Below are 14,472 nucleotides of genomic sequence, written 5' to 3'. Positions count from 1 at the left end.
AAAAAAAAAAAAAAAAAAAAAAAAAAAAAAAAAAAAAAAACAAACCAAAGATTCATTTCCATTCACTTTTTATTTTATTTTTTATGATAACAAATGTTGATACAATAAATCAAAATATCTCTGTGGTAATTATTTTATTCAAATGATAGACATTAAATGACTATGCCTTTCCATTCAAGACCAACATGCTTTCTCAAGTCTCTAAGAGAATACCAACGTAGTATTTAATTTTTTTCTAACCAGCTATAACCAAATACTAGAGGGAGATGTACTGCAAATGTGGAGTAATTCTCCTGTAATTTTTTTTTTGTATAATTGAAAATTTCTAGATGGATCATGTTATCAAGTTCTATAAGTAAAGAAACGAGAAACTTGTAAATCTTGTGAAGTTGATATATTTGGTTTCTTTGTTGTTGCTTTTAATGATTTTAGTTCTTTGTGGTTTATATCCAGATAAGTTATGCAATGGTAAGTGTAGTCTGCTGGTCTGCAACTGCTTTAATGGATGTGCATTTTATTATGGATCCATAAAACTGAACATAAACTTCCTCAAGATTTCTTAATAGGCTGGGGGTTATAATTTTCATAATAGATTCAATGTTATCTCCCAGCATAAACTAACAAAGAAAAAAATGTTCTTACAATTACTATTATTTTATATTGCCTTCTATATTCCTATTTGGCTGTTATGTCAAAATACTTCGTGGTCACTACCTCCTCGTTTGAAGCTGCTGAAATGGAGCTTTGTTTTCCCCGGTGTTGAGTAAAAGCTTGTATTTTTCTTTATATGCTATTTTTCTACAAATCTCCTGGCAGGTAGATTCTGGTGAAGGTATTTCATCCAAATCATACAAAGGTTTTGACAAATCTGTATGTAGAAAATATACTGATGACTGACTGTATGTGAGTATAAGTTGTATGTTTCATATACCATAAAATCATAGAATGGTTTGGGTTGGAAGGGACTTTAAACACCATCGATTTCCAACCCCCCTCTGCAATCATATTTATGGAGCACTTATTTCTCACTGTGATAACCTATTCAGAATATTTTCCCAATTTTATCTCATTAATACTCAAATATTATTGCCATATGTATAGCTGATCAGTGAGCTAAATAATTTTGTAGTGTTACTCTAATGCCATCACTTAAATTTTGGTTTTGAAAAGCTTGAGAATTCCTTATTTTTAACTCAAGTTTTAATGGATAAGTTTTCAAAGGTTACATTATAACTTTTATATCTAGACTTTGATATGTAAATCCAGATGGCAAACTTGAACAAACTCACCTGCATTTTCAGGTAATTGCATTAATGCAAAAATCTATCTCAATTGAAATTGCTCCATGGAATTAGCATATCAAGAGACTTCCTCAGAGAATAGCTTTAAGTATCTCTTATATTTCTCTGTGAAAAGGGCTTTAAACTTGGCACAAATTGAAGCATTAAAGGAAATTGTAAATATCAACTCTTCAGAGTTTATTGACAGATGCAGAAGAGGATTCTGATGGAGTTGATACACATGAATTGGTGATAACTCGTGCAGCTGTTTACTGGTATAATCCTTTGAGAGGGGATATATAAGTTATCTGAGGCGAATATTCAACATAGTGATTTTCCACTTAAACTAGAGTGCTGCTTTTCATGGAAGAGGATACAAAGCTGAACATTAATATAATTGTATAGTAAAGCGAAGAAAGAAGAAAGAAAAACATGTTTTGTGATGTATTTAGTCACTATATTAGAAGCTTGCTCAAGGCTTACTGTTCTGAGAGCTTAGCAAGAGCCCTTAACCACTTCTATCACATATCCATTCATTTACTCACAACTTTGCGGCAGGACTGAGGAAATTTCAATCCATGGCTTTAAATGGAAACAATTTCTAGACTGCTTTCTCTAAATATTATTTTTGCAATGTATTAGAACCTAATCACTCATTTACCCAAAATAATAACAATAATGATTAGGGTTTTATAGGTTTTATAACTGAAAAACTTGTCTTAAAGAACATACCTAAACTTTAGTTTATATCCATCCCAGCTAACATATGTCATAGCTTTAATATTCTTTGTTACTAGACAGTGTATGAAGTGGCATCTGATTAAGGTTGCAGACACAAGTTTTAAATCTATAAAACATTGATGTTTGGTTAACAGCCATTTTTCAGGCTAACCTTATGAATATTTTCTTTGGCTCCTCTGTTTTATGCAGTCAGTCTAACCTATCTCATGGTATATTATGCAGAAGATGTTTTCAAAGGACTGAGAAATTAAAAACTGTTGTGTTTTTAAAGTTTCATGCTCTTAAACTGGTACAATCAGGCTAATACCAAGATACCAGCAGTATAAGAGAGCTTCTATCCAAGCACTTAATGATGTCAGCAGGCATTCAAACTCAAGGAACATTCAAGGAACATCTACATTACTCTTTTCAGCTGTTAACTGATTTAAACAGTATCCTTCCAGTAGATTTTCTCCTTCTTTTTCAGCAGTGCTTATCATTGGTAGGTTTTTAACATAAACTTTCTCCTCTAAAATTCAGCGTCAGGGTATGAATTGTTTTCTGTAATTTATACATCATACCAAAATGGTTTCCAGATCCAAGTTGTTACTAGTTGGTATGGTGGCTTTAAAATAAAGTTTTTACCTAAAAATATATATTTTTAATTAACAATAATTGAGCTCAAAAGTGGTCAAGTTGAGGCACTTTCTGTCTGTCAGTAGAAACTACCTTAGTTTAAGAGATGATCAGGTTTTAAACCCTTAGATTTTCTACTAAGTTGTAGTAAATTATATTCAGCATCTGAGTGGGCTACAAAAACCTGTTTAAAAAACGAAAAAAAAAAAAAATAGTGTGATTTTGCTCCTGTATTTTCAACTGTGTTCTGTATGCAAAAGTCATTCATCATTAACATTGTCCAAATGAGGTAAAAGCTCATTTACAATAAGTAATTCTCCTAGACAGTACAAAAAGGTGCATAAGACATCAGAAACGTGATATGACGAGGCTGAAACATAATGAAGACAACTGAGAATTAAATGGCAGCAGCATCAGCTTGTGTTCTTTTTATTCTCTTTTTAATCTCTGACACCAGATGGTGGCTTTTCCTTTCTTGTGGTTATCTCCTTGTTAATTTGATATTTAATATGAGTCCCAGCTTTAGCGAAATTTCACTCTTCCTGTGTGGTTGGGAAAGGGTCAGTGTTAGAAGCAACCCAGCGTTGTGCCAGAATGTTTTGGTGTTCCCTTTGTCTCATCTGTGTCATGGGATTTGTCACTTCTCACTTGTTTGCTAAGTTCCAAACACAAATAAAGAAGAAACAGTTTTAATAAAAACAGTGGTTCATGAACAGTCCAAAGGAAGGCAATGAACTGTGCTTGCCTTGATAGTTCCTGTCTTATTAAAAGAATATTTGGTTGCAGTATTGTAGTTTATTGCTTCCAGGTAGATCATGAATTCTCAGTCTCCAAAGTAGTAGCTGTGGAGATGTCAAGGCATTAGAGGCTTCTGACTCAGATAGTTGAATATTATCATGAATTAAAAGTTGTTTGGATTAAAAAAAAAAAAAATACAGTAAAAACTATCAGAAAATACATACCTTGTCAGGTATCTTTTCTTCTATTTGAAATTCTTGAAGCAATGTGTAGATAACAAGAGAAAAAGCAAGATATTGTGTGCAGGTACTACAGTACTTGAAAAAATAATTCATTTTTGATGTATTTGTGAAGTCTTATGCTGCCAGTATTTTTTCATTTAAAAAAAAAAAAAAAAAGAAAAAAAAAAACCATGATGCTTTTTTTTACTTAATTTGGTATGATCCTTTTTTTTAAGTAATTTTTTCTAAATGCAGTGTTTAATTTTTTTGTTTGACTAAATGAAAAGGTTCTGTAGGTTTTTAGAACATTAATTCTGTGATATTTTAGAGGATGAAAATTGTACAGACTGTCTAAATTCACCATTAATTCTCCATTACAAGTCCTGTTTTTCACCTAGAGGTGGAAATGACCTTTAATCTATGATGAAAAAAAACTCTTTAAAAGGCTTTGTTGTATAGAGTGGATGGTTTTTGTTCATAATTTAACTTGATATCATCATACATCGACCAGCAAACAATTGTGCATGTATCTAGTTCATGCAAGTATTAATTTTGGACAACATATTGCATTTATGTAAGAAATAACTTAGAATAGAGTCCTATTTTACAGATTTTATTTTTCTCTTCAAGAATTCTAGTGAACAACAGAGAATTCTGGTCATATCTCTCTCCTCTTTGCAGTATGAACTTTTACTGTTAAGACCATATTTTAGGAACTTACACCTTAATTGTAATTGTGAAATTATAAAGGAGATATTACTGTGTATAATACGAAAGTTTTAATCAGCCAAGCCTTGTTTACATATGGAGCTCTAGTTTTAGTTGATGGAGCACAAGTGGAATTAACAAGGGAGAAGTGCTTTGATAGCTTCCTTGTTACTGCCTACTAGCACTGGTCAGAATTCAGAGGTAATTTTTGACAGTGTTCTAAATGCAGTAATTTTATTTATCCTTGGCATTCTCCTGAGGAGTCATACTTCAGGATAGTATAAACTGTCATTTCCAGTGAGATGTTCAGGGGGGGATATTCTTCAGAGTACCATAAATGTATGAACTCAATTATTTGTTGTTGTTTTTTTCCTTTAGAATTACAATATATTTCATTTGTTTGCTTCCACAGTGGTAGTTCAAGCAGTTCAGTGTTTCTGAATATTTCAGCACATATATATGCAAAAGGTAGAAGTTACTTGCCAATACAAATCTGTAACGATGCAGCTGCTGTAAATGATCATTTCATTACATCTGACTTTAACATCTGTTCCTTTTAGTGTCCAGAATTTAAAAGACCTAGGGGCATTGCTGTTGACTGGATTGCTGGAAACATTTACTGGACTGATCACTCCAGAATGCATTGGTTCAGCTACTACACAACACATTGGACTAGTCTGAGATATTCCATCAATGTAGGTCAACTGAATGGACCTAACTGTACAAGACTCCTTACAAGTATTGCAGGAGAACCATATGCAATTGCTGTAAATCCTAAAAAGGGGTATGTAAGTTTTCACATTACTCTGCTTTGGTAATTCAAACAATAATTCAAATTAAGAGAAATAAAAAGTCTATAAATATCTCAACTTTTCCATGACTTTTATTTAACCTCATTCTCCATTTGCATGCATGTAAATCAGGGTATGCTATTTCCTATACTTCAGGTAGGTTGCTCACAATTTAATATCTGTGAAGTGTTTTGAGGTTCAGTATGTGCATATGTGTGTGTATATATATATGTTTATGTGTAATGCTTTTAGGATGATGTACTGGACTGTTATTGGGGATCGTTCTCACATAGAGGAGTCATCTATGGATGGTACATTGAGAAGGATATTGGTTCAGAAAAATTTACAAAGGCCTACAGGTATGCAAGTTATCACTTTTTCCTGATTACATGACATTTCTTAACTCTTTGTGGACTTGTTGACTGAATTCTTGTTTCTATGTCAGCAATATGTATATGTGACCCATGTGCAGGTGATAATAAAAATTTGTATTTTTTCATATGATACAATTTAATACGACTTACTTAAACTTTCACAAGTTTAAAAAGACATAACAAAGCATTACATAAAATCAGTTTTAAAAAAAATAAATGATTTGTTCAGTAACACTTAACAAGCAAAATCAATTAAGGGCACATCAATTAAAAATGGGAAAAGTTTTCTAAGAAAGCATATGAATTCTTGCGGCCTATTATGGTCAGTTTCCTAAATACTCTTCAAAATAGTTTAAAAACTGAAAAACCCCAGAAGATTTTAGGTTTTGAAAGAAACAGCAACTTAATTATCTCAATATTTTGTAGAACTGTTTTGAAGCTTGACAGTGTGTGTTGAGATCTTTTAAGGCTCCACTGGCAGGATAAAAGTAATTTTTATGACAAAGGAAATAGTAACCTCAGAATGAAATGTGTCTCTCTTGAATATCAGCATCCTGTCTTGAAACCTCAAATGATGTATTTGTGACCCATTTTCTCATGCAATATTTGATGTTTATTCAGGCTTACAGAGATATTTGTTATTATTGCATTGCAAATTAAGGATTTTTCCAACTTTGCGCATATATATTGAAACATTGGCTTCATTCAAGAGGATGCTATCTGAATATCTTAATGTCTCAGTTAGAAATTGTCACTACAACAAGTAGGCATGTTTTAACGGAATGAATTTCTTGCTGAGGTGGGCTTATGCATACACAAATTGCACACACACGACAAAGGGAATATCCTTTTTTAAAAAATTTATTGTCATGATTTGATTGAAACATAAGAAATCAGAATGTTACGAATGGGATAAAGAAATTTCTAGGAGAGGAAGCTCATGATCCCTTTTGGGCACTTATGAAACACAATAGTATACATTCAGTAACAAGTCAGGCACTTGTGATGTTCAAGACTGGAAGAGATCAGAATTTTGCTTATCAGTATTGTTGCCTGCTCTTTACTGATGTACTTACATAAAACACTGTGAATGTGTCAGATAAATATAAGTTTAATTGCTTAAGTTCTATTGGACTTTTTTGTCACTAATTACCACTGTATTTGATTGCCACGGTTACGTCCTAGAGAGACAGGTACCAATTCCTTTGTCGCTGAAAGCAATACAATCTCAATTTTTTCAGCCTTAAGTTTTGAATTTTATAAGATTTATGCTGTACTGCTTTTCTGTTAGTGGTTTTTTTGTGATTTTTTTTTTCTTTTTTTTTAAGCAGAGTTGCAAATAGAAACTTATTTCACTGGTCTGTGTGACAGTATTCTTCCACATCCTCTGATCTATCTGTAGCTGATTAATTTATGACCTTAAAAGGGGAATTTTTGCTGTTATGTATAATTTATTTTGATGTATTTTTTCTGACTTGCATAAGTAGGAAGAAAAATACTTTTTCCCATTCTTATTAAAAATACACTACAACTTCAGAAGCTCAGAATTAAATTATTTTATGGTTCAAATATTGTTACAGGCGGAAGCTTCTGACATGACTTAAAATGGCGTATTAATCATTTAAGCATCCCCTGGTGAAATAAAGACTGCATGATTTAACTGTTTAGTTATTGCCTAGAGGCTGTGTAGTCAAAATGAAATCTACTGACATAATTTTTTTGTTGGTAGAGAAAATTGCAGGATTCAATCCTACATTTGTAGTCTCACTTGGTACATATTCCTACCTGCAGAGGATAATGGTTTAAAAAGGTACTGACCTATGAGGAGTAGCTTAAAGAAAGTAAAATAGATGGGTTGAAATAAGAGGAAGATTTAAGCTGTAGATTTATTTTTTTTCTTCACCTTGGTCTGCAGGCTTTTTTTTTCATTGTCTCATTTTCATCAGAATATGAATGATAGAAAAATGTGTTGCTACTTAACAATTTTCTCAAACTTAATATATCTCATTGAAACTTTTTTTTCCTTTGTAGGTCTTGTAGTTGATCAGTTTAGTCAGCGTTTGTTCTGGGCTGATTTTGAATTGTCTGTCATTGGCAGTGTTCTGTTTGATGGTTCTGATTCAGTTGTGTCTGTGAGCACTAAACAAGGTACGAAGCAGTTTCTAGCAATTTTACTAGATGTAGAAGCTATGAAAACTAAAAGCATTCACAATTAAGAACTTACAGCCATGGTTTTTTTAAATATTGGAACAAATAAATATTTAATTTTTTAAATAATCTTTAAAGGAATAACTATAAGAATAACTATTAAATGGTATGTGCAAATTAACAAGAGCTATTATTAAATACCATTGTGAATATGTAAATACCATATATAAATACATATAGGTGGCCCAACTGAACTTACATAGCAACACAAGGATCTTGCCTGGTTAGAACTTAGAGCTGTATGCATTGCACAGGAAATGTAAGGATTATATAGATCAGAAACAGGAGTCAGTTCAGGGAAAAACAATGGACTTGTCTTTCAGCTCAGTTCAGAATCACAGAATACTACTTCAAAGAATGTCAGTTTGGAATGTTTTTTTCAGAAGAAAATAGATTCTGATTATGCAAACTGTTCGCAGAGGTTTACATGTTGTCTTTTAAACAACTTGGTCATACATGCAACATTATTTTATGAAATTTGAGTAGAAAATAGCAAAACAATGAATAATTTCAAAATGTGAAAGCAATCTACTTTAAGGGAATGCTTAGATGGGCAGTTTGTAGTGGAATCTCTTTGGGATGATACCACATCTGGCCATTAGTGTTTTAACCACTGGTCTGGAATTCACCAGTGTGTTCTTTTTTATCTGTTAAAAAGCTAAGAAAGAATTAATAGAGGCTTTGTGTTATTTGTTTTGCATGAATTTACCATCATTTTGAAGTGTAATATAAAAACCAGTATTTCTAACACTTTAAGAAACAATTTTAAGAAATGTCTTATGAGAATAATTTCTCCTTTGTAAAGCAAAATATTGTGGGGTTTTTTTTCCTTGTCATGTTCTTCTAGTTAGTATTGCAGCTGAATATGTTCTAAATAGCTCACTCTTCCTTTAGGGTTTCCCTGCTTCTCTATGTTCAACCAGTTTCAGAGACTGAATCAAAGAGATTTTATTTGCTTGTAATATGGGAAGAATTTCTTTTAAGAAGATTGCTTTTTAAAAGGCAGCCTTTGTGGGTGCGGACTGCTGCCTGAAAAATAATGCTTTTTAGCTTGAAATTGCAGTGCAAGTGAAGTTGTTTTTAAAATTAATTAGTTTGCTATTTGAATATGAATATTTGTGTTTATTCATTTTTATTTAAGGTTTACTGCATCCCCATAGAATTGACGTTTTTGAGGACTACATATATGGAGCAGGTCCTAAAAATGGTGCATTTAGAGTACATAAATTTGGCAGGAGCCTTGTAGAGTATCTAAGAGTTGATGTTGATAAAGCGAAAAGTGCCTTGATTTTTCATCGCTACAAACAAATGGACTGTGAGTAAGCATAATTACTTAACACTGAGTGTTTGCAAGTTCATCTCAGAAAAATAAAAATAATGAAAGTATCCATCAACTGTAGAAATGTAAAACAGAACTTGATTCTGCAAAGTAAAAATAGATTTAGTTATGTTTCATTATATAATTATAATTTGGATTCTGATGCATTTCTTTCATTTGAAGTGGCGCTGGGTAAATGACTACATTGCATTCCTGCAGTGCAAATGAAATAATAAAAAAGAGATCTGAATACAAAAATACCTCTTGTCAAAATAAAATGAGGATTTTTATTGAATATTACTAATACATTTGTTTTTACTGGAGTCAGTTCTATCGTGGTATGAGTATGGTATTGCCATTTGAATGAGTGCTGACTGACTTTGTGCTGTTGATATTCTGGAAATTGGAATTGAATCAGAATTTTGTGATTTTTTTTTTTTTTTTTTTTTTTTTTTTTATTTCTTTTATATAAAATAATAAAAATAAAAAAAAAAAAAAAAAAAAAAAAAAACACCTTAATGTTTTCTTTTCTCCAACAGTGCCTAATCCATGCTTGGACCTGACATGTGAATTCATTTGTTTACTCAACCCTTCTGGTGCATCATGTGCTTGTCCAGAAGGAAAATCATTAGTTAATGGAACATGCATAGATCAGAGTCTCTTAGGTAGGTATTGAAAATTGTGTTTGTATGTGCAATACTTTGACGTTCACAAAGAAGTATGAAATCAATGTTTCAGGCTGATGTTCTACTTAGGCTTCAAGGAATGGGCAAATTCCTTGAAAAGATCTCAAGCACTGTATAGTTTATGGTAGGTTGACAACGTATTTGGTGTTGAGTCCACTAAGGCTAAGAGTACACAAACAAGAGGCATTATGTGTGTTATCAATGAATGCCTTTTCTTGTTTGAAAATCGAGTTCTAGGAAAGGTTCTTTTCATTTAGGAATTTATGAAATAAAAAATAGCAGGCGTAGTCTTCCCTTTTCTCATTAAGAACTAGAAAATGTATACGAAACATCCCGAACTACATGCACACAATTTATTTAAATGTTCCATTATGTTGTCTTCATTGTGTCATAACATTTTTGGCAAAGTGAAGGATGCCAGAAATGCAAAACGGCCATTCCTGCCTCACATGACTATAAAATCCCTATATTTGGGGCAATTACATTAGGGAAGATTATATAGTGATACTCTTGTTAATCTGCGATAAAATGACACTCAAAGGTGGTTTAAAGATTTCTGTAGATTTCAGTGGTCATCTGGTTAGTCCTTGAAATCATGAAATACACATTTTAATCTGAGTATGTATCTGTGAAACAGCTTAACTGATGAACTGTTTGTTTTTATGACTGGTTTGATCTCAATGTTGTAAACGTAGTAAGTGCATCACAATCATTTATGTACATTATAATTTATGCGTTCAAAAATATTCTACTTTCTACAATTTCTCATTGTTAAGTCTCCTTAAGGTGGTCACTGGGAGGTAGTCTCACTCGCAGAATTAGAATAGTTCACTTGGAAAGTGCTTAGATGATCAAGACCGACTGCCTAACAACTTCAGGTCTCCTGTTCTTGTGACTGTATGTCAACTGCAAGTTGACTCAGATTCTGGCTCTTTGGTGTTGACTTATTTTTTATTTTTTTTTTTTTAACAAAAGGAAATTGAGGTAACTTGAAATTCTGTATGATAGAATTGTCATTCTGTAAATAACTTGATTCATCGAATTGATTTTTTTTCATAAGTACTATGTGAGGAATTCTAATTTATGAATCCTCAGTGACTTTCTGTAAGACTAAATCCAGATTGCTCTAGACAGCTGCTTGACCAGCATTTCTTAAACTGATGAAAAACAGAGTTTTGGAGTTTTATTTGTCTCTCTCAAGTTAGAGATATTACAACATATGCGTATTGTATCATTCAGAATGGTTATATAATAAAATGAGAGCAATTTCCTGTGTATTCTTAGATAAGCTTTCATCTTTTTTCTGCCTTGCAGATTGTGACTGACAGAGCCTAATGTGTTTTTTTTTTCTGTGATTTATTTCATGACTGCAGTATGCCTGACTTCTTCAATTTAGAAGCAGTTTTCAAATGGGTAGTACCTCTTCATATTGCTAAGTGAGACCACTTGATTTGCATCCACTAGGTTCATTGTATCTAATGCCTGTAAAGTTGTAAAGCTAATAGTGTAGGGTTTGGAAATGCAGAGATTTGCACTAGAGGAAGTCAGTGTGTATCACAGCCAAATGAACAAAAGTAATGGAACACTTCCAGGAGTTCAGAGTTTTGGGAGACCTGTCGCTGTCATTTTTAGAAGAGAATATTTGTGATTTCTTGGCTGGAAGAAGAGCCTGAGAATAATCACAAACACCCAGATCTGGCTTTGCTTCTGTACGGGCATGAAATATTTCATTTACTGAGGTGTTTTCTTCTGCACATTTCTGTGGGAACTTGCCTTCTGTATGCACCGACCACATGAAACCAGGTGCTCTGCCTGGGGATGTGTTAGAGGTTAATCCCCCTGTACCTTTTATTTCACCCACAAATTGTACTTCAGAGAGCTGTACTAGCAAAAGCTATTGGCACTTCAGTCTCTACTATCTTCTTGATTTCTGTCTTGCTTTCAGGTTGTTGGTTTTGTTTTGTTGGTTTTTTTTTTTGGTTTTTTTTTTTTGAGATATCAAATAGAATAGTATTCTAACACAGAAAGCTGCTTTTGGTTTGAAGAAAGAAAAGAAAAAAAAAATTATTACAGCAGTATCTTCTGTATTTATAGTAAGTTATAAGGAGACTGATATATCCTAGAACTGAAGAAAATGAGTTAAATTGCTGCAGCGTTGGTTTCTTCTCACCATGCATCCTTTTCTTAGCCCTTCTCTTCCACTAAGGATTGTAAAGCAAATGGATATTTTAAAGAAAAAAAAAAAAAAGAAAATTTGAAATGAAATGAAGATCTTTCTTATAGCACTCAGACAAAATTTGGAGTTTACAGCTTGTTCTGAAAACTTTGGCAGATAGAAAACAGGCAGAACAGGAGCCCTTCATCAGGAGGATAGTGAAATGTACACAACATTTCCATACCATTAGAACTCCCTACTCATTCCTTAATAGATGCATTCAGTTCAAATTATGACCTGCATAATTTTCTTTAGGATAAGCAAGAGCCTTTGTGCCCCATGAAATATATTTTCCACTGTGGAAAGGGAAACTGTTCATGTTCCAGTGAATGCTGTTCATTAATTGTTTATTGGCCCCTCTGCTACCTACCATCTGTTGCATGGCAACATGTTTAATAGATAATTGGTGGGTAGGTTTGGCCCCTATTGCCATACCACTAATGTCCACCTCTGATGATATGGACCAACATTATAAAATAAGAGGCATTACTTTTGGAGCAGACTTCACGAGTGAAATTATTTACACCTGACAGAAAGGAAAAGAGCATCTGCAAGGTTTTTGAGTCCAAGTTCCAACTATCTATGACTCCATTTTATTTTTTATTTTAATTTCTTTTCTATCTCAATTTTATTTCTCAGCACTGAATACTTAGTAGAGATGTTTCCAACTCTTTTTTTTTTTTTTTCTCTGAAGCCCTTATTCACTAATTCAGATTAGATGTATTCAGCCTTTTGTAACAATTCTTAGATATATATCTCTCCTGTATTTTCTATTTTTCCTGTCTTCTCTTATGGGCACATTTTGTTCCTGCCTCCCATACAAACTTTTGGACTCCACTGATGTGAATTATCTAGAGTAATTTGATTCTTTTAAGTTGCAGACAAAGAAAAAAAGCAGCATTAAAACTCCTGTTCTGTTTAAGTCTAACATAGTATTTGTAAATTGACTTATCTATTACATCTCTCAGTCCTAGTTTGTACTTCGTGTGAAGACTGCAATTGTTGTAGTAACTCTTATTAGTTTTGTATGAGATTTTTATTTGAATTCTTGGATATAGAATAACATCAGCACTCACTTTTACTAATCTTGTTATGCTGGAAAATATTACAATCCTTTCAGCTTTCAGTTCAACTTTAGCTGATTATTTTGTAAAGATATAACATGTATTGCATTTAGAATCTGTAAGATGTAAACGACCTAGTCATTTTAAAGGCAGTTGGTTTAGATAGTCTTTACTGTGGGCAATTTTTGGTTCAGTATGAAGACATGTATATCTTGTTATATCTAGGGTGACTTTGAAGTTTGTATTTCATGTTTTGTAGTTATAAATATGCGTTGTGATATTCTTTTTTTCTGTTGAATTCATAGTGTCTATCAGAATTCAAAATTTTTAAAATTTTGTATGTTAAATGTGCAGAATTGTCCTAGAAAAGAAATGGATATTTTTAATATACTATCAGATTCCTAAAAATGAGCAGTTGTCTGTACTTTAGTGTTACTCAGTTTTTATTCAGTTCTGCTCTATAAACTCATGACTAATGATAAGTAAAACAGATAAAATAAGCAAAACAAAAATAGACCTTGCCAATAAGATATGCCACATTATCCATTTAAACAACTTCTGTAATGAGTAACTGAAGAATGGTTCATGGAACATCAAAGAATTTAATGAACCACCTAAATAAATAAATACTAAAGCATCTTCAGAGTTCCAAGCACAAAATATCTTTGTTACAGTAGATGTAGATCCATGGTGGATACCTAAGAATGAAGAGTATGATATTTCATACTGGTATTGTAAAGACCTAAATAATACAGTGCCACTCATTCCTCTTCAAGAACTTTCAGATGTGTTGTCTTCAGGCACCTGCATCTCTCTCAAATGAGAAATGGATGATATAGGATAGATGGATACCTTGACTGCCTCATATTTTGTACAACTGAAAAAGTAATTCATCAAAACACCTATATTGGTGAATGTATTACTGAAGAGCTTTCAGTGTTTCTGACTTTGTATTAGTTTGGCAGCAGTCTGTCTTTATAAACTTTGTTTTGTTACGTGTGAGATAAGAAGTCATGCTAAATGTGTATTTTGAGCTGCAAAGGTTCTTGTCTGTTGCTCAGGATTACAGTTATTTGGATATGAGAGCATTGTGTACGTGCTGATCTGTAATTAATTTCTTGTTGGTGTCATCAAACAATTTTATTTCTTGTTCACTCAAATGAACAGTGATTTATTTCTCAGTGTTTCCAGGACAGGCACAACTCTAATTGCACAACAACTTTATAGAAAGATTGAATCTGTCCTAAACAGAACATATGTTACCATGCACCCCACAGTTAAGGAGGTGGTACTACTGCCATGAGCACCTAGTGAAAGCAAAGCAGTAGACTATGTCTTTTCTTAGAAGGTAAAATTGGGGGTTCAGTCTAGAAAAGAGAAGACTCAGGGAGACCTTATTGCTATCTACAACTCTCTGAAAGGAGGTTGTGGTGAAGTGGGGATCAGCCTCTTCTCCCCGGTAACAGAGAGAGGACAAGAAGTAATGGCCTGAACTTGCACCAATGAAGGTTCA

General features: G+C 32.8%; 1 protein-coding gene across 1 annotated transcript in view; it reads left to right on the top strand.

The window, feature by feature from the left end:
* The window catches only part of LRP1B (LDL receptor related protein 1B), a 440,883-nt gene that overhangs the window by 391,014 nt on the left and 35,397 nt on the right, over positions 1–14,472 (top strand). Inside the window, exons 78-82 of the mRNA XM_042827024.1 lie at positions 4,864–5,087; positions 5,347–5,453; positions 7,500–7,616; positions 8,818–8,991; positions 9,534–9,659. Of these exons, the coding sequence (XP_042682958.1) occupies positions 4,864–5,087; positions 5,347–5,453; positions 7,500–7,616; positions 8,818–8,991; positions 9,534–9,659 (748 nt within the window). The remainder of the gene's footprint in view (positions 1–4,863; positions 5,088–5,346; positions 5,454–7,499; positions 7,617–8,817; positions 8,992–9,533; positions 9,660–14,472) is intronic.

The sequence above is a fragment of the Centrocercus urophasianus genome, unplaced genomic scaffold, assembly GCF_019232065.1.
Source record: "Centrocercus urophasianus isolate 14NV4802_14NV808 unplaced genomic scaffold, USGS_Curo_1.0 seq_28, whole genome shotgun sequence".
Classification (NCBI taxonomy): Eukaryota; Metazoa; Chordata; class Aves; order Galliformes; family Phasianidae; genus Centrocercus; species Centrocercus urophasianus.
The sequence above is the reverse complement of the archived record's forward strand: the minus strand, read 5'-3'. Positions and strand labels throughout refer to the sequence as shown.